The sequence below is a fragment of the Neovison vison genome, chromosome 2 (genome assembly GCF_020171115.1).
Source record: "Neovison vison isolate M4711 chromosome 2, ASM_NN_V1, whole genome shotgun sequence".
NCBI classification, from domain to species: Eukaryota; Metazoa; Chordata; class Mammalia; order Carnivora; family Mustelidae; genus Neogale; species Neogale vison.
Window position 1 is genome coordinate 165,965,366 of NC_058092.1, and position 20,808 is coordinate 165,986,173.

Sequence of the window (20,808 nt, forward strand, 5' to 3'; positions counted from 1 at the left end):
AAAAGACCTCAATTGTTCTTCCTTGGACCTAAGTCATATGTTACAGTGTTATTCTGATGGAATAGGATGGTGCACAGGAATGCTTGCTAGATTATTCTCTTCTTATCCACCCATTTAAAAATTAAAAAGAAAAAAATTAGACAGCAGCAGACCCTTGCGGGAACAATCAGCAGTGTACTGGTGCATCAGCTAATGACCTATTTTATAGATGTAATTCATCTGAAGATCAATGATCAACAGATGATCCATGCATCTTTTATAATTTTCAATATGTAGTTGTGATATTTCTTATTTAGATTTTTAATAAAATATATTTCCAAAAAAGAAGTGGCAATTTACTTGAGGAAATTTCTAATAGAAGAAAATAGCCTTATATTGCCTGATTTTGTCAAAACTGCTTGAAGTTCCAACCTTTTACCATCAATTACTGATTGCATATTGACACAGCAGAAAAGACCTGAAAGTAAAGTCACAAGAATTCTGTTTATTTTTATAGCAAACACCTTCACGGCATTTGACAAAACTCAGAAGTATCTCGTTGAAATGCATTCAGATTTGTGAAACTAATCCAGCCAGGATAAAGTCTTTATTTAGGGGGAAAAAATAATGGAAAAGTGATAAGCAAGATACACTTCACATAACAGCAAAATATAAAAATAGAAGCAAAGTGACAGAATGAAAAAAACTGTGAAGCAATGGATTTAAGAAACTCTGATTCTATCCGTCTTTCTTGTTGCTAATGGTCCTCTTTGTCCTCCATTGTTATAAATGTAAAACAGGTAAGATACTAAAGAAAGGCCTTGTAAGACTTACTACGAGGCTAAAAGGAATTATTGAAAAAGTGTTCAAATACTTTATAAATACTATTATCAAAAATATCTATTTTATTATGCTTTTTGTCTTCAAGTGAAGCTGTCCTTTGAAAATCACACTCTTGTTTCTTAATATCGTTTCAAATCTTAACTAGAGAGGTGTCAGCTTTCTTCCAAAGCGACAGTCCCAGCACCACACTACGTCTGCTGAAGACCGACGATGCCAGAGCTGAGCTACCTGAGGGAGAGACAGAGAAGGCATCACAACTGGAAAGTTCCTGCACTCGGTCGAGTAAGAGATCATCCAAATGACATACGTTGTGAGTCCAGCACTTTCAAGTATCACTTTGAAATCATACTCCATCTCAGTGTGAGATATCTCATATAAACAGGCAGGATCTAATTTCCATAAATGTTTGCAGGGCCAGCTAGTTCTTTGAGTCAATTTTTTTCTCCTAAGAGAGCTGCTCCAGTGAAGAATAGTTTCTTACACATCCATGTTCCAGAGTCAAAAAGAAACTCAACATTTTTCTGTGAAAAGACAGAAATACTGAAGTACTGTGAAAGCTTTCTGTAACCGTGGGTTGCCCACCTATTCCAAGCATGTAATCACTCCCTCTGGATCAGTCCCCGATGAATGAGAACTGTTCTCCAGGTACTCATAGCTCGTCAGACGTGTTGTTCACCTTTGGTAATTCACACTCTTCACTGGCATGGCAGCTCTGAAGGATGTCCTTGTAGTGGTCCTTCAGATCCTCGTACAAGGAGGCAGTTTCCTGTGAGTAAGCCAACGGTAATACCTTCTCATTCAACAGCATCTGCACTCGGAATTCCTCCTTAGGAGTCTTAGCATTTTTACAGTGGTAAAGCACGAATATTAGGTTTGAGGCATAGGGCACAATATGGCCACTCCGGAATTTGCGATGCAACTGTTCCTTGTAATTGTAAGCTGTTAGGGGCTCCTTGTCTTTGAAGTAGCCCATCAGAGAGAGTAGTGGCAGAAGGGTCTCTGCATGACCAAACTGAAGGATGACTGGAGAGGTAATTGGCTGAGACCTTAAAAAACAAATGGAGAGAAAGTATGTATATAAAGTCATGTCATGGAAGATCGTATCTACAGTAATGAGAAGCAGTGTACAATGTCCTCGTTTTTTTAATCTTTATATACACAAGTCAACAATATGGTTAAAATTCTGTGTGGCCATGAACTAAACTGTTTATACTCAGTTCGGTTCCGAATTCAGGATCCCTGTGGTACTGCAAATCCATCTAAAACACTGCACACTCGCTATTCTCTAAGTTCACAGACAGAAGAGAGTTTTTAATTAGGAGATTAAGGAACCTGAAGCAGATATGTATTTCAAAATTGTATTGCTTTTCCATGAATGAAACTGAGCTAGCTGGCCCTTAGTCGATATAAATTATTCCAGGGAGGTCTTCTGAATGAACTTCAAATGCTATTTTATTTGCCTCTAGGAAATAAAGGCAAGCAATATTCAATAAATTTCCTGGTTGGAACCAAGTCTGAACAGTGAATGGTAACTCATCCTTCAGTGTTTTACGAGACCTGACTTGGGCACTGAATTTGTAAGACAGCGACCAAAGGGTAGAGATGCAACCTATTCTCGAGGGTTTACTGGGTCTGTGGCTGGGAGCAGAGTTTATGCAATGTGAGGAGTACAACAGCTTTTTCAACACTGCAAGCTAAGTCACCTTTAATTCCAAGTTTTCTGGTTGGTTTTTTTGTTTGTTTTTCGTTGTTGTTGTTGGCTAAAGCCTTTTTAAAACTAAGTAGCAGCAAATGACTGCTTTGTCTTTCCTCTATTCTTTAATAGGAAGAATATGACTTTTTTCTTGAACATAATTTGTAAATCTATTCAAATACAAGTAACCATCTGACTTCTTGCTGCCACCCCACACATGAGACTACAAACTTAGCGCTGGGTTTTCTGGGAGGCCAGCAGAATCTGCAGCAGAGTCCCCACAAAATACAGATGGAATTAGAGAGTAGGTCCAAAACCCACAGAAACATTTACAAATAACCGTAGGGAAAAGTTTTCTCAGTGAATCACAAACAGCCCGAAGACCTGAATATTATTATCGGTGTCTGTGAGGAAGAGTGCAGCGGGAAGCCACACAGCATGTGGACAGATCTAGTATTTATCTAGTGAGTACAAGAGAGGACTAGCACAGGCCTCTCCTGGGACTGTGGAAATCTACTCCCTGTGAGCTCCTGCAACAGCCACTCCAAGGCCCCATTCCAGGACTGAGGCCACAGACATGAGAAACTCCTGGAAACGGGCTCTACACTGAGCCAGATAGGGACAGCAAAGACCAAGGGAAAAGCAGGTTGGGATACAAGTCAGGGGAGGGAACCAGAGCCAGAAAATCTCAGAAAGGCACCCAGCCGACTTCTGAACAGCACACACACACAATACCAGAAAGGGAGCTCCATGAGGTTAGGAAAGCAATCTGACATGAGGTCTTTTCTAATTGTTCAGGGAAACCAAGTTCACATTAAAATGAGCAAGAGGAAAGTAAACAGAAAAATAGGGAGCAGGAAAAACCCCTATAAAAAATAAAAATAGGGACGCCTGGGTGGCTCAGTGGGTTAAAGCCTCTGCCTTCGGCTCAGGTCATGATCCCAGTATCCTGGGATGGAGTCCCACATAAGGCTCCTTGCTCGGCAGGGAGCCTGCTTCTCTCTCTGCCTCTGCCTCTGCCTGCCACTCTGCCTGCCTGTGCTCGCTCGCTGTCTCTCCCCCTCTCTCTCTCTGACAAATAAATAAATAAAATCTTAAAAAAATAATAAAAATAAAAATATAGAGTACTAGAAATACATACTCAAAAAATACATAGAAGCTGTAACATACTATTACAAAATCATCCACTATTCTGAGATTAATATTCTAAATATTAACTATTAATATCTAAAATATTCTAAAAGGGAAATTTTAAAGCCATTCATCAACAGGTGACTATAAGCCCCTTTTCTTAACTGGTATCTCCTAATTAGGTCACTTAAAATATCTAAAACCTGTATTTATTTTCAAAAAGCATCCCTTTAGGCCCAAAGTTACAAAGCAGTATCATTCAGAACACAATTATATTTGCTTTGACCTGCATAACTATTTTTAAATTTTGCATTATTTGTCAGTATAAAGATAGGGTGATTTCAGATTCTTCATAATCCAAATATTTCGCTCCTCTTGAAACCCTGAAAGATCTGACAATATATACTCCCATAAGGCAATAATCAGCTGAACAGGAATCAGGTTACTACAGAAGAGGACATATGGCACACTGTCTAATCAAGGATGGGTTCATTTGTTACTTGCCTTGCCTTTATGTATTTGAGCATACGCAAGTCAAAGCTAACGACAGCACTGTCACAGTGTAAATATAATGGAATTTAATAGTAATACAAATTAAAGAAAGTAAGTAATGTAAATATACAGCTAGTTGACCCTTGAACAATGTGGGGGTTAGGGATGCCAACCCTCTGAGCAGGCAAAAATCTGTGTATAAAACGTAGGCCCCACGCCCAAAGCTGGGCTCAAACTCACAACCCTGAGATCAAGAGTCACACAGTCTGTGGACTAGGCCAGCCAGGCACCCCCATATATAACATTCTGCCTCCCCACAAACCTAACTATTGATAGTCTGCTGTTGACCGGAAGCCTTACATAAACAGTTGACTGACACATAGTTTGTAGTTTTATATACTGAATTCTTATAATAAAGAGAAAATAAAATGTTATTTTAAAAAATCATAAGAGGAAATATATACACAGTACTGTGAATTTATTTTTTAAAAAATGCACATGTATGTAACCCACAGTTAAAACTTGTGTTGTTCTGGCTTACATTTTAAGCCCTCCCACCAGAAGGAAGCAAGCTCAAAATGAAGCACAACCCTTGGCCAAATGCCCACTACTGTGGTCTAGGAGATCCAACAGGATGGACAAGAGGTCAGGAAGGACACAGCAACACCTCTGTGGTCTCACAGAAAGACCTGGCTGACAGAGGAACTCCAACCAACTGGGAGCAGTATGAAAGACCATATATAATACAAAATAGTCTAGTTTCAACAAGTTACATCAAAATGATCAATGAACTACTTGACGTTCTTTTTTTCTGTCAAGTCTTCAAAATGTAGTGCATACTTTACACTTAGAGCACATCTCCATTCAGACCAGCCTCCTTTCCAAGTGCTGAATAATGCACACGGGGCTGGTAGTACTGTCGCTGGTATGGGACAGGGTACACGGCCACATGTTCTTAGACTTGGCGGCACTCAATCAAATACAGAAAGAGAGAAAAAAAGATACAAGGCAAATAACAAACACACATAAAAAAGTGTGCACTGGGGAAGGGGAAAAAAACAGTAAGGCTATGTACAAATCATGAGAGAAGTTCTAGTGATTATATCTGAGCTACAGAAGAAAATTAAATTGGGTTGTGAGGGGCGCCTGGGTGGCTCAGTGGGTTAAGCCGCTGCCTTCGGCTCAGGTCATGATCCCAGGGTCCTGGGATCGAGTCCCGCATCGGGCTCTCCGCTGAGTGGAGAGCCTGCTTTCCTCTCTCTCTCTGCCTGCCTCTCTGCCTACTTGTGATCTCTCTCTGTCAAATAAATAAATAAAATCTTTAAAAAAATAAAATAAAAAATAAATTGGGTTGTGACCCAAATTTAAGTTTTTAAAATTAATTTATTTATTAAAGATTTTATTTATTTATTTGACAGAGAGAGACAAAGCGAGAGAGGGAACACAAGCTGGGGGGGGGGGTAGAGGGAGAGGGAGAAGCAGGCTTCCTGTTGAGCAGGGAGCCTGATGAGGGGCTTGATCCCGGGACCCTCGGATCAGGACCTGAACCGAAGGCAGAAGCTTAACAACTGAGCCACCCAGGTGGCACCCAATTTAAGTTTTAAACCCGAAGCTTTAGGTTTATATATAAAAAGCAATACATTTCCTCCTCTGAATTGCTTTATTGTTAAAATCAGCTACTTTTGAGAAGAAACTTGAGCAAAACTATGCTTTAAAAATGCTTAATAGGAATTTTATGGGAAATCAAGTAAGTTTATATATTAATTCATAGAGAGCTATATCAACAAAAATATGTCTTCTGTCATTCGATACATCTAAATTTAAAAAATTTTATTTCATGTTTATCGCAGCATTATTTACAACAGCCAAGATACGGAAGCCGCCCAAGTGTCCATCGATAGATGAATGGATAGAGATGTGTTATATACAAGTGATATAAACACACAATGGAATGTTATTCAGCCATAAAAAAGGACGAGATCTGGCCATTTGTGACAATATGGATGGATCCAGAGTTTATTATGCTAAGTAAAATAAATCAGACAGAAAAAGACAGGAACTATATTTCACTCATAGGTGAAATTTAAGAAACAAATAAACAAACACAAAAAAAGAGATTAAAATACAGACTCTTGAATACAGAAAACAAACTGGTAGTTAGTTGCCAAAGGAGAGGTGGCTGGGGATTATAGATGTGATAGATAAAAGTGGATCAGGAGGTACCAACTTCCAGTTAAAAAATAAATAAGCCATGGGGTGATAAAAAGTACACTATTAGGAACATAGTCAGTATGACAGTAATAATGTTGTTTGGTGACGGGTGGTGATTACACTTATCATGGTGAGCACTAAGTAACGTATAATATTGTGGATTATGTTGTGCACCTCAAACTAATAACATTGCATGTTAATTACACTTCAATAAATAACTTTTAAATTTTAGAATTCTAAGCAAATAGTAAGAAAAAGTTTAATTTTTAAATAAATGCCAAGACTACTATCTTCCCATACAGATCAATCTTTATTACGGAAGCTGGCAACACAAAAAATTTTGTTTTTAAAGTTCTGGTTAAATTCATCAATACAATAATAATAATAACTTAAGACAAGGATAACTACAGATTATAGAGTGAAAACTGACGCAGCCTTCCCCAAAACAGTCTTAAAACTAAAAACACTAATTTGCTTAGAAATACAATAGTGGGGGCGCCTAGGTGGCTCAGTGGGTTAAGCCGCTGCCTTCGGCTCAGGTCATGATCTCAGGGTCCTGGGATCGAGTCCCGCATCGGGCTCTCTGCTCAGCAGGGAGCCTGCTTCCTCCTCTCTCTCTCTCTGCCTGCCTCTCTGCCTACTTGTGATCTCTCCCTGTCAAATAAATAAATAAAATCTTAAAAAAAAAAAAAGGAATCCAATAGTGCCTGTAGAAAATAACAAACTTACAATTATACATAGGTTGGATTTTCTACAAGAATCAGATAAAAATATTTTTATGTTTATGAGGTAATATCAAATACACAGCTTCACTGTGATCACTTCTATTTGTCTACTTTTCCCTCTGGGCCTTGCACACCCAGCAGGTGCTGTTACAACTTCGGAGGAAGCAGCTGGCTGGTGCTGTCTGCGTTCACACCACAAATCCTTGCACATAACAGCTGCATCCAGTTCTCCAAAACAGAACAAAAGAGGAGTAAAATTCCATTTGGCTTTCTTGTTTAGATGCCATAGGTTGAATCATTCCCTGCCAAGTGCCAGGTACCGTGCTGGTTTTTGTTCTGTTTCTAGAAGGACGGTGAGGTGAAAGACCAAAAGCAAAGGAAAGCTATTCCTGGCTCTTGCAGGCAAGCATTTGTGCGAGGGGTAGGGGAACTGGGTGGGTGAGCAGGAGAGCATGCCCTCCTGTCCCGGGAGGAGCTGGCTATGCTCTGCGAGGAGGTAGGTCTGAGGAGGGTGACAAATGCATTCCCAGGAAGTCTTACAGCAGAAAAGCTGCCCACTGTGGCCTCAGGGAAGTGTCTCCAAATTAATGTTAGATCCTAAAACAGATCCAGGAAGCTCATACCAGATTCAAACTTCATAAAATCAAAAACAAAGAAAAAAATCTTGAAGGAGGCATGCAAGCAAGGCAGTGAAGTGAAAGTTATGTGTTGAGAGAAAAAGCCCACCAACCAAGAATTTTGTGTCATGCAAAATTATCCTTCAGAAGTGACAAACAGAAATTGAGGGAATTTGTTGCCAGTGGACATACCTCACAAGAAATGTTTAAAAAAAAGTTTTTCAGAGGGAAGGAAAATGTTATAGGTCAGAAACTCAGAGCTACATAAAGAAAGAACACTGGAGGGATGCCTGGGTGGCTCAGCGGGTTAAAGCCTCTGACTTTCCCTCAGATCGTGATCCCAGGGTCCTGGAATCGAGCCCCGCGCTGGGCTCTCTGCTCGGCGGGGAGCCTGCTTCCCCTGTCTCTCTCTGCCTACTTGTGATCTCTGTCTGTCAAATAAATAAATAAAAATCTTAAAAAAAAAGAACGAACACTGGAGAGGAGTAAGATAAATCAAAAGCCTTTCTTTACATTTTTTAATCTTAACTGACCTAACAGATAACAATTTGTTCAAAATAATAATATCAAAAATGCATTTGAGGGACACCTGGGTGGCTCAGTTGGTTAAGCAGCTGCCTTCGGCTCAGGTCATGATCCCAGCGTCCTGGGATCGAGTCCCACATTGGGCTCCTTGTTCAGCGGGGAGCCTGCTTCTCCCTCTGCCTCTGCCTGCCATTCTGCCTGCCATTCTGTCTGCCTGTGCTTGCTCTCTTCACCCCTCTCTCTGATAAATAAATAAAATCTTTAAAAAAAAAATGCATTTGATTAGGTATGCACGTACGTGTTGTGCACACATATACTATGTATGTGTATGTGTAAGTAAAATGAATGACAGCAATGACAAAAGAGACAGGAAGGGAGAATTAGAAATATTTTGTTATTACAAGGTACTTGCACTAACCATGAAGTGGAACAGTGTTATTTGAAAGTAGACTTAGATTAGTTGTAAAGGCATACTGCAAATTGTAGAGCAACCACCAAAAAAAAAAAAAAGAAAAGAAAAGAGAGAAAGGAAGGAAGACAGAAAAACAGATGATATGCTAAGGAATAAGAGGAAATTGAATGATACAAAATGTTCAACTGAAACCACAAAAGGCAACTCTTTTTCAAGTGTGAAAGACAAAAAACAAAACAAAAAAAAAACCAACCAAACCAACAACAACAACAACAAACCAGGAACAAAGAACAAAGGCAACAAATAGGTAATAGTAACAAACATGGTAGATATTAATTCAACTATATCAATAATCAATAACTGTCAAAGTCAATAGACAAAATATACCAAAATTAAGAGATTGTCAGAGTGGATCAAAAACAAGGCCCCAATTATATGCTGCCTGTGAGAAACTTTTCAATGTAAAGACACATACCAATTAAAAGTAAAGTCATAGAGAAAGACAGAACATGCTAATTAACACTTATCAAAAGAAAGTAGGAATAACTAAATAAATTTCAGACAGAGCCGACTACAGAGCAAGAAAAGTTATTAAGGATGAAGAGGGGTATTACATATTGACAAAGGGGTCAATACCCCAAGAATAAATAATACTCTTTAGTATGTATATATATGCCTCACAGAGCACAAAATGTATGAGGCAAACTGATACAAGTCCAAGAATAAACAGATAAACTCTCTATTGTTAGCTGGAGACTTTAATAACTCTCCCTCAGAATTGGTCACATCCAGCAGGCCAAAAATTGGTAAGGATCAGGTGAACTCTACAAGATCATCCATCAACTGGATCCAACCAACATCTATAGATGACTTCATCCAACAATAGCAGACTACACGTTCTTCTCAACCTCATATGGAACATCTACCAAGAGACCACATTCTGTGACATAAATTACATCTTAAGAAAGATTTAGAAGAAAGGTAATCATGCAACATCTGCTCAGTTGATGAAACTAGATCACTAACAGAAAGATAATGAGAAAATCCTCAAATACTTAGAGATTATACAACACACTTCTAAATAACATATTAGGTCAAAGAAGGAATCTCAAAAGAAATTTAAAAACATTTTGAACTAAATGAAAATGAAAACACAACTCATCAAAATTTATGGGATACAGTGAAAGCAGTGCTTATAGGGAATTTTATAGTGTCTAATATATACATTAGAAAAGAAGAAAGAGGGTGCCTGGGTGGCTCAGTGGGTTAAGCCGCTGCCTTCGGCTCAGGTCATGATCTCAGGGTCCTGGGATCGAGGCCCACATCGGGCTCTCTGCTCAGCGGGGAGCCTGCTTCCTCCTCTCTCTCTCTGCCTGCCTCTCTGCCTGCTTGTGATCTCTCTCTGTCAAATAAATAAATAAAATCTTTTAAAAAAAAAAAAAAAAGAAAAGAAAAGAAGAAAGACCTAAAATCAACTATCTAAGCTTCCATTTTTGAAATATAGAAAGAAAAAAACAAGTCAAATCCAAAGTAAGCAGAAGAAAATCAAATTAAAAATAAAAGCAGAAATCCATGAAACTTAAAATAGCAACAGAGAAAAATCGATAATATTAAAAACTAGTTCTTTGAAAAGATCAATAAAATCAATAAGTCTCTAGCCAGGTTAAGAAAAAGGAGGGAAGGCACAAACTACTCCAATCAGAAAAGAAAAAAGATCACCACAGATCCTATGAACATTAGAAGTGTAATAAAGGAATATTATAAACAACCCTATGGCCACAAGTTTGATACCCTAGATGAAATGAACCAATTTCTTGAAAGACACAATCTGCCAAAATTAACACAAGAAAAAATCATCTAAATAAGCCTGTATCTATTAAGAAATTAAATCAGTAATTAAAAATCTTCCAAAAGAGCACTGACCCCAAAGGATTCACCAGTGAACTCTACCAAACCTTTAAGGAAGAAATGCTACCAATTTCCTACAAACTCTTACAGAAAACAGAAGCAAAGGGAATACTCCTAACCAGTATGACCCTAATACCAAAGCTAGTCAAAGATACTTAAAAAACTATATATACACAACCAATATACACTAAGATAGATGAGCACAACAATCCTAAACAAAATGTTAACAAACTGAATCCAACAATGTATAAAAAGAATTATACACCACAACCAAGTAGGATTTGTATCAGGTGTCAAGGCTGGCTCAACAATCAAAAGCCAATTAATGTAAACAATCACATCAACAGGCTAAAAAAGAAAAATCCCATTATCAATAGATTCAAAAAAAGTGTTTGACAAAATTCAACATTCATTCATGATAAAAATTCTCAGCAAAGTAGGACTAGAGGAACTTCCTCCACTGGATAAAGGTTATATACAAAAAGCTATAGTTAACATCATACTTAACGGTAAAAAAATGCAGACTTCCTGTTAAGATTGGGTACAAGTCAAGAATGTCTCCTCTAACCACTGGTTTTCTTTTTCTTTTTTTTTTTCCAATTTATTTATTTTCAGAAAAACAGTATTCATTATTTTTTCACCACACCCAGTGCTCCACGCAAGCTGTGCCCTCTATAATACCCACCACCTGGTACCCCAACCTCCCACCCCCCCGCCACTTCAAACCCCTCAGATTGTTTTTCGGAGTCCATAGTCTCTCATGGTTCATCTCCCCTTCCAATTTACCCAAAAGCACATACCCTCCCCAATGTCCATAACCCTACCCCCCTTCTCCCAACCCCCCTCCCCCCAGCAACCCACAGTTTGTTTCGTGAGATTAAGAGTCACTTATGGTTTGTCTCCCTCCCTATCCCATCTTGTTTCATGGATTCTTCTCCTACCCACTTAAGCCCCCATGTTGCATCACCACTCCCTCATATCAGGGAGATCATATGATAGTTGTCTTTCTCCGCTTGACTTATTTCGCTAAGCATGATACGCTCTAGTTCCATCCACGTTGTCGCAAATGGCAAGATTTCGTTTCTTTTGATGGCTGCATAGTATTCCATTGTGTATATATACCACATCTTCTTGATCCATTCATCTGTTGATGGACATCTAGGTTCTTTCCATAGTTTGGCTATTGTGGACATTGCTGCTATAAACATTCGGGTGCACGTGCCCCTTTGGATCACTACGTTTGTATCTTTAGGGTAAATTCCCAGTAGTGCAATTGCTGGGTCATAGGGCAGTTCTATTTTCAACATTTTGAGGAATCTCCATGCTGTTTTCCAGAGTGGTTGCACCAGCTTGCATTCCCACCAACATAACCACTGGTTTTCAACATCATACTGAAGTCCTAGCTAACACAATAAGAACCCCACCTCTGCTCCCAGAAACGGTATACCTATCAGGAAGGAAGAAAAAAAACTCTGGCTTTGCAGATGACATGATCATCTATGTGGAAAATCCAAATAATCACCAAAAAAACTTCTGGAACTAATAAGCATGTATAGCAAGGTTGCAGAATACAAGATTAATACATAAAAGCCAAATGCTTTTCTGTAACAATAAACAAGTGGAAATTTGAAATTAAAAACGTTATGTTTTATATTAGTATCCCCAAAATGAAACACTGAGGTATAAAATAAAATATGTACAAGATCCATACAAGAAAACTATATCACTCTTACAAAAGAAATCAAAGAACTGAATTAATGCAGATATTCCCTGTTCATGGACAGGAGGACTCAGTACTGTCAAAATGTCAGTTCTTCCCAACTCCATCCATGGATTCAATACAATCCAAATAAAAATCCCAACAAATGATTCTGTATATAACAACAAACTGATTCTAAAGTTTATACGAAGAAGCAAGAGACTCAGATAAGCCAATAATATTGAAGGAGAAGAACAAAGTTGTAGGACTGACACTACAACTTTTCAAGACTTACTTACTGTAAAGCTACAGTAATCAATACAGTGTGGTCCAGCGAAAGTAGACAGACCAACAGAACAGAGAACCCAGAAACAGAATCCCATACATATAGTTCACTCATCTTTGACAAAGCGAAGGCAATACAATGCAGCCATCTTTTCAAAACACGGAGCTGGAGCACTGGACATCCACATGGAAGAAAAAATGCATCTAGACAGAGACCTTACAGCCTTCACAAAAATTAAGGATCACAGACCTAAATGTAAAACTCCTAAAACATAGGAGAAAACCTAGATGACCACTGGTATAGCAAGGATTTTTTAGATGCAACACCAAGGGCATTGCCAAATAATTAATTTAAGCTGGACTTCATTAAATTAAAAACTTCTGGGGTGCCTGGGTGGCTTAGTCGGTTGGGCCTCTGTCTTCTGCTCAGGTCATGATCCCAGGGTCCTGCAACTAAGGCTGGTATCGGGCTCCCTCCTCTGTGGCGAGCCTACTTCTCCTTCCCCACTTGTGCTCTCTAGCTTCCTCTGTCTCTCAAATAAATAAAATCTTAACAACAACAAAAAACATTTAAAATTAAAAACTTTGTCAATGAATGACAATGTCAAGAAATTAAAAAGACGAGTCACAGACTATGAGAAAACATTTGCAAAAGACATACATGATAAAGGACTGTTATCTGAAATATACAAAACACTCGTAAGACTCAAAAATAACAAACCAACCCTAAATTAATAAATGAGTAAAAAGGCCTGAACAGACACTTCATGAAAAAAGATACACAGATGGCAAGTAAACATACTGAAAGGTGTTCAACAACATACATCACTATGTATTGCAAATTAAAACAATGAGATACCACTATACGCCTATTAGAGGAGTAAAAATCTCGAACACTGACAATACCAACTTCCGACAACAGAAACCCTCATTAATGCCGATGGGGGGGGACAAAATGTACAGCCACTGTGGATACAGTCAGTTTAGAGGTTTCTTACAAAATTAGACCTATTCTTACCATATAATCCAGCAACTGTGCTCCTTGGTATTTATGTAAATGAATTAAAAACTTAAATCCACACAAAAACCTGAACATGGATGTTTATACTAGCTTTATTCATAACTGTCAAAACCTGGAAGCAACCAAGATGCCTTTTAGTAGGTAAATGGGTAAATAAACTATGGTCCATCCAGACAATGAAGTATTAATCCATGCTTAAAAAAAAAAAAAGCACTATCAGGCCATCAAAAGATGTGGAGGAAACATAAATGCACATTACTAAGTAAAAGAAGCTGATCTGAAAAGGCTATATATTGTATGATTCCAACAATATGACATTCTGAAAAAGGCAGAACTATGAAGACAGTATACATCTGTCCAAAGCCAGAGAATGTGTCACACCAAGAGTGAAGCCCAATGCGAACCACAGACTCTGGTGATAATTATGTGCCAGGGGAGAGTCATCAGTTACAAGGAAGGGACCACTGTGGGAGCCTGTCAACAGCAAGGGAGGCTGTGCTGGGGCGGCAGAGGGAGTGTGTGGGAACTCTGGACTTTCTGCTCGGTTTTGCTGTGAACCTAACACTGATCTAAAAAATAAAGCTCATTAATTAAAACAACAACAACAACAACAAAGAACCAACTATTGCTATGGGAATATAAGTGACCAAAAAGAGTATACTCCCCCTCCAAAGAGTTAATATAATCCCTCTTAAATAGCTGCTCAAGCTTATACCTGATTGCCACCTTTTAAGACTTACTCAAATTTCAATTTTCTTTGACAGAATTAAGTAGCATTAATGTTAAATGGAAAAACATATTGTATTTCCATCTTAAATTATATCTACATACTAAAAGTGGGGACTTGGATTCCTCAATAAGTAGACAGCTACAGAGCTGTGGAGTCTGTGTGTACACACACATGGTAAGGGTTTTTGTGTTTTTAAGGTTTTATTTATTTATTTGACAGAGAGAGAGGGGGGAACACAAGCAGGGGGAGAGGGAGAAGTAGACTCCCAGTGATCAGGGAGCCTGATGTGGGACTTGATCCCAGGACCCCAAGATCATGACCTGAGTCGAAGGAAGATGCTTAACTGACTGAGCCACCCAGGCATCCCACAATAAGGGTTTTTTGTTTCTTTTTGTAACTCTAAAGACGTCAAAGTAAATACATAAGAGTATTTAAGGTCCAACTTTCATTAGAAGCCATTAAAGGTACGTGCCAGGTTCTATACAGGAAATCAGTAATTTCTCTAAAGTTGGTTTCATTTCAAAAACACACTGCTCTTTGCTGTCTTATAACAGAGAATAAGTCTTACAAGTGTTCTAGGCCATCTGCTAGGAATTGATTAACTCGTTAGTACAGGCCCCATGGGTATTTAAAATAACCAAATCCCCAGCTTCCCCTTGAACACATGTAAGTCCTAAGAATGGCATAAGAACTTTTCTGGTTTTCATTGCCAAGCTTCTTCAAAGCAAAGCTGCTCTATGATTAAGCCTAAAATACTGGCAACTGAAAATGGGTAGGAACGTATGTGTCTGAATGAAGGAGTAAGGGAGCAAGTGTGTATGTTGGCATGGAGGGCCAGAATAAGAGAGAATATCATGTCCGGGAGAATAAAAAGGGAAAGAATGTTGGGGGGAAAAAATCACTTCTCAGTTTACTCAATTCCTAATTTAAAACCACCCTACATAATTGTTTTCGGAAGATTGCTACTACATTCCACTCTATGATTCCATGTAGCTTTCTCTGTCATGACCATTCCATAAACAAAGTTGGGAGGTTCAAGACGCCATGAAAGAAAGGACCAAGATTTTAACAAAAGAATGCAATCTTTTGGTGAGAAGATGTAAATGTTTTTTTAGAGGAGGAACTGCCATGGCAATCAGTAGTAAGGCACGTTCAATACCTACTGTACCTGTAGCTTTTACCTTTGGGGGACATAAAACCACTGAGCATCTGCCCAAAGGAATGGGACTTTCTCCCAGAGAAATGCACATGCCCACAAAAATATGAATCCAGCTGTGGGAGCTCAGACTCTCTAACGTCCCCGGAATTCCTCTTAGAACTGTTTTTGTTTGACATCCTGAGAACAGTCCACTAAACTTCTGTCCCACACTTGTCTCCATCTCCTGCATCAATCACATGTATCCTAGGGAAGTCTAATGATTTTACCCTAGTGAGTCTTATATTTAAATTGTCTTAACAGATAATTAACATTTAACATTTGCAAACTTAATTTCAAATTAATAATTCAGATGTCCTACAATTTGCTTTGAGCTTATTTTTCTTGCATCTTTCTATTCCTGTGCTTTCCATATTCTTTTTTTTATGATATTATTTATTTATTTGACAGAGAGACATAGCAAGGGAGGGAACACAAGCAGGGAGAGTGGGAGAAGGAGAAGCAAGCTTCCCAAGGAGCAGGGAGCCCGATGGGGGGCTCACTCCCAGGACCCTGGGATCATGACCTGAGCTGAAGGCAGACACTTACCGACTGAGCCACCCAGGCGCCCCTGCTTTCTATATTCTGATCCATTAACTAACACAGATTTCTACTAGTCACATTTCTCAAATTAACTTCTATCCCTACTTGTAGTGACTATTCTTTCTCTCCAACTCTTACCAGAACGGTCTCCCAAAGAACAAGGAATACAAAGACATGAAATAGGACACCTTTAACTTACTTTCTTCTGATAAAAAGGCATTAAGCTTGGGATGTCACACTTCCCAAAACATTACAAAAACCACTGTAAAAGATACGCACATTTTGGCTTAAAAAAAACAAACCCAGTAAATGTAAACTATTAATGCAAATATAAGAAAACAAATGAGTAATCTGTACTAATACATATAGAAATACAAAGTTGGGATCCTAAAGTCTGAGGGTTGAGATGTGGTCAAGCCGTCTCATTTTAGAGTAAGAAAAAGGCAAGTGCATTATGGATGCTACCTAGTGGGGTAAGAATGCAGGTCTCTGAACAGCTCCCCTCCCCTTTTACTTATATATGTCTGTAAGGAGATCTTATCAAATCTTCAATAAAAAACTAAATTTAATTTGAAGTCTAAAATTATGTTGTTAAATGAGGATTGAGGACTATGTATGTGTTCAATTTAGGTAAAATACCTCAAAGAAGGTACTTAAAAGTCATTCAAAAAGCTCAACCAGAAAAACTAATAATTGAATGTTTTTCCTCTCAATGTCCTCAGCTTAGATCTTTCTAAGCTCTTAATCTATGTTTCACACTCAACTAGTATTACACAAAGTGTATTTTTAAACATGACCCAAGAATATCAAATCAAGCTTTAGACAACTCAGACAATTCCCATACTTATATAAGCACACATATAAACACGAAGTGCCAGAGACAAAAGATCCTCTGGGAAGAAAATTACCAGGAAAAACAAATATATTTTTTAAGTCTTCTAATATATTTGATTGAAACATCAGCTCCAATGAGGCATTTGGAGAAGCATCAGTTGGACAGCTTAGCACAAATGTATAACTGAAACTAAAATCACTTTAGCATCATTTTTTCTCATGTAAAAATACAAAAGAAATAACTTCTGCTTCCAGCCACAAGGACTGGGTTTACCTTCCTGCCTTCAACTCCTCTAAAGCCAGAAACAATAAATGAGACAGCAGTTCTGAGACACTGCACTAGGCAGAGCCCGAGTGAGGCAAGGTAAACCCTAAGGCCCTCACAGTTCACCGCCTAGTTTCCAGGGAACAGCACAGGGAAGGGGAGCCCACAGCGAGCACGACAATCTTCCTGAGAATGCGAGACAGGACTGAGAACTTAGGGAGGCCACAAGGGCTGGAGCTCACAGGGCAGAGTTCCAGAGAACAGAGATGTACAGGGAGGGCCCTCGAGCTTTCAGCTGGTACCGATCAGCATGCACATGCGAGAACTACCCAAATCCAGGGAAATCACTGGAAAAGAACAAGTGAAAAAATTTCCCAGAGGTAGCACAGGGCCAGGAAGAGTCTGCTTCCATAAACCAGACTAGGAAAACCTTAAAATGCACAGCGTACCAAACAGATGCTCTAGAGTAACTGCCTCCACAGTGGGCCAAAGTCAGCCCCCAAAAGACGGTATTACAGAAACAAAAAGGCAAACAAACCACAGACCAGGAGTATCTATCTGTAAGACATAAATCTGAGAAAGGACTTATACCTAGAATATATGCAAAGAACTCTTCTAACAATAAAAGATGATAAACAACCCAATTACAAAATGACAAAGGTGTAAACAGACCCTTCACCAAAGTAAACAGAGGGACAGTAAATGAGTACATGGAAAGATGGTCAAAATCAATAGTGTTTACGGAAATGCAAACTAAAACTACCTTGAGAAGCTACGACACACCTACTAGAATTGCTAAAATTAAAAAGCCCTCCCTCATCAAGCTTCCGCCAGCATTGGGCAATAGCTGAGCTTTCAGACACAGACGGGAAGAGCCTGGCAGTGTTTTCAGAATGTAAACATTCCCTTCCATATGACTCAGCTAGTCCATCTTTAGGTCTTACCCAAGAGAAATGAAAAGCAATGTCCATAACGAGACAACCAAAATTCACAGCAGCTTTGTTTGTTATAGCCTCAAATTGGAAACAGCTAAATCTTGGTCATAAGGAGAATGTATTAGCTAACTGTGGTGTATCTGTACTGAGGAATACTATTCAGTCCTAACAAGGAGTGAACTACGGATACAATGCGGATAGATCTCACACCCACTACATTGAGTGAAAGAAGACAAACCAAAAAATGTACACAAGCATACGGTTCCATTATATAACAGTCCAGAAAAAAATCATCTATGGTAACAGAAAGCAGATGAGGTGTGCGGATGGAGGGTGGGAAGAGCCACACGGAAATCTTTGCATGTGACGGATATTTCATTATCTTGGTTGTGGTGATGGCTTCATGCATACATACGCATGCAAAAACTCATCAAATTGTACACTTTAAATATGTGCCATTTACTTTACATCAATAAAACTGTTTTTAGGAAATTAAAACAAGTATTAAGAGTGGATATGCTGAGGTTATGGTAAGAAGTCTTAAGTGACCAACCTCAAAGACATCTACTCCCAAAAAGCCTTTACCAAACCACAGATCAAATTAATTCTCCTTTAACACTTAAAAAAAAAAATGTGTTTTTTTAGTGTTATTACATAAATATCCTCCAAACTAGAACATGGGTTCCCTGAGACGGTAATTTAAATGTTTACCCTCTACTGCCTGCATAAACCACTGGAGTAGAGTCCGAGTAACACCAAAACCAGCACCTCGGAAAATGTGCTAAAATCTAGAAGAAAGATATTAGCCCGAATTGAAATTGTGGCACTAAGCGTCAAGAAAAGAGAGAGGAACAGATGTAAAACTGGAATAAAACAAACCAACAAGACCACAACACAACCAGGTGAACAGATGGAGAAGGTGAGGGAGGCAGAGTCAAGCATAAAGCAGTTTGTGGCTCGGACGCCTGGGAGGATGTCAGATATTCCTTTAATGCGTACTGACCCCCACCTGAACTGCAGGCTTGTTCTCGGCACTGAAGAGTGAACACTGAAAGAGAGTTCCAGACATCACAGGCCTGCAGTTCACCGAGAGTCAGAGTCTTCCCAGGAGCCAGCTGGACACTGGAAACTGAACTCAGAGCCCAGCCAGGCTAGTTATATTTTTAACCTTTAGTTAGTCAGTTTCTTTCGACAAGCGCTAACAGAGTTCCTGCTATACCTACTTAGATTCCAGGGAACCCTGACTTCACAAAGAGAGCAAAACAAGGAGTTGAGGACTTAGAACTGCACACATTGCTAAGAATGTGAAAAGACAAAAAAACCCCTATTTCCCTGGGCTACATAATTGACCAAAGCAGCTGTTTGAAAAATTACTTGTTGGAGCACCTGGGTGGCTCAGTGGGTTAAAGCCTCTGCCTTCGGCTCAGGTCATGATCCCCGGGTCCTGGGATCGGAGCCCCGCATCTGGCTCTCTGCTCCGCGGGGAGGCTGCTTCCTCCTCTCTCTCTCTGCCTACCTGCAATCTCTCTCTGTCAAATAAATAAATAAAATCTTAAAAAAAAAAAAACCACTACACGTGTATTTCAGTGCTGCCATCTTGTGTTAAAACACAGAACTACACAACATTAAAAAGCCATATCCTTACTCGACAGTGAACTCTGAAAATATCAAAAAGATTTGAGTCAATGAATAGGTAGACAAAAGTTAATGAGACTTTAATGACAGTAATGAATATTTAGTGCAGTTAATTTTGGTGTCAGAGAATACACATGATGAAGTGGAAGCTCTCACAAGGCTAGCAATTTCAGTTCAGAATGTAAACCTTACTTAATTTTTAAAATATTTTATTTATTTGAGAGAGAGAAAGAGTGCACGCACAAGCAGGAGCAGAGAGAGAGAGAGAGAGAAGGAAAGGCAGACTCCCCCACTGAGCAGGGAGCCCCATATGGGGCTCAAACCCAGGACCCTAAGATCATGAAGTGAGCTGAAGGCAGATGCTTAACCAACTGAGCCACCCAGGAGCCCCTAAACCGTACTTTAAAAAAGTAGGACACTTCCTGCTTATTGAATTCCTTATTGAATTCCCCAACCCAGAAAGATAAAAATACATCAACAGAAGTAATGGGGAAGGAAAGAGTAGAATAAAATCCAATAGGTTTCATCTCTTCTGTAAATCCAATCTGCTTCTTTTCAAGATTTTATTTCTTAGAAAGAAAGCAGGAGCAGCGGGGAGGGACAGAGGGAGAGGGAGAAGCAGACTCCCTGCTGAGCAGGGAGCCCGATGTGGGGCCCCATCACCAGTGACTCAGGTCACTGAGATCATGACCTGAGCCAAAGTCACATGCTTAACCAAGGGAGCTACCCAAGCATCCCCCAATCTGCTTTTCTAATCACAGTTGCTTAAACAGCAAAAGCTGTTTAAATTTGCTTAAATAATAGATGCACTGGTCTAAACTTTAATCCCATCACTGATATGACGTTCAAGAAAGAAAATAGAATTCCAGGTCCCAATACTCAGCCAAAATGTTGACATTTGCCAATTAACATTATTTGCAACCTTCAGCTTCTCCATGAAAGTAAAACCATGCTCTTAAAATTACGTTGAAGAAATAGAAACACTGAAGACCATCTCTGATTTAATATTATTATAAAAACGTAAACTACCTGTGCACACGGTACCATCTCAGTGTGGAATGGAGGAGGGAACAGGGAAAGCAAGGGTAGCCTGGGGACTGTAGAAGTAAGTGAAAGACATTTTCCTCAGA

General features: G+C 39.1%; 1 protein-coding gene across 1 annotated transcript in view; it reads right to left on the reverse strand.

Annotated features, from left to right (window-relative positions):
- Positions 1 to 464: 464 nt before the first annotated feature.
- Positions 465 to 20,808, reverse strand: part of MINPP1 (multiple inositol-polyphosphate phosphatase 1) — a 46,922-nt gene continuing 26,578 nt past the window's right edge. The window contains exon 5 of the mRNA XM_044239502.1: positions 465 to 1,868. Within this exon, the coding sequence (XP_044095437.1) occupies positions 1,472 to 1,868 (397 nt within the window). The 3' untranslated portion in view covers positions 465 to 1,471. The remainder of the gene's footprint in view (positions 1,869 to 20,808) is intronic.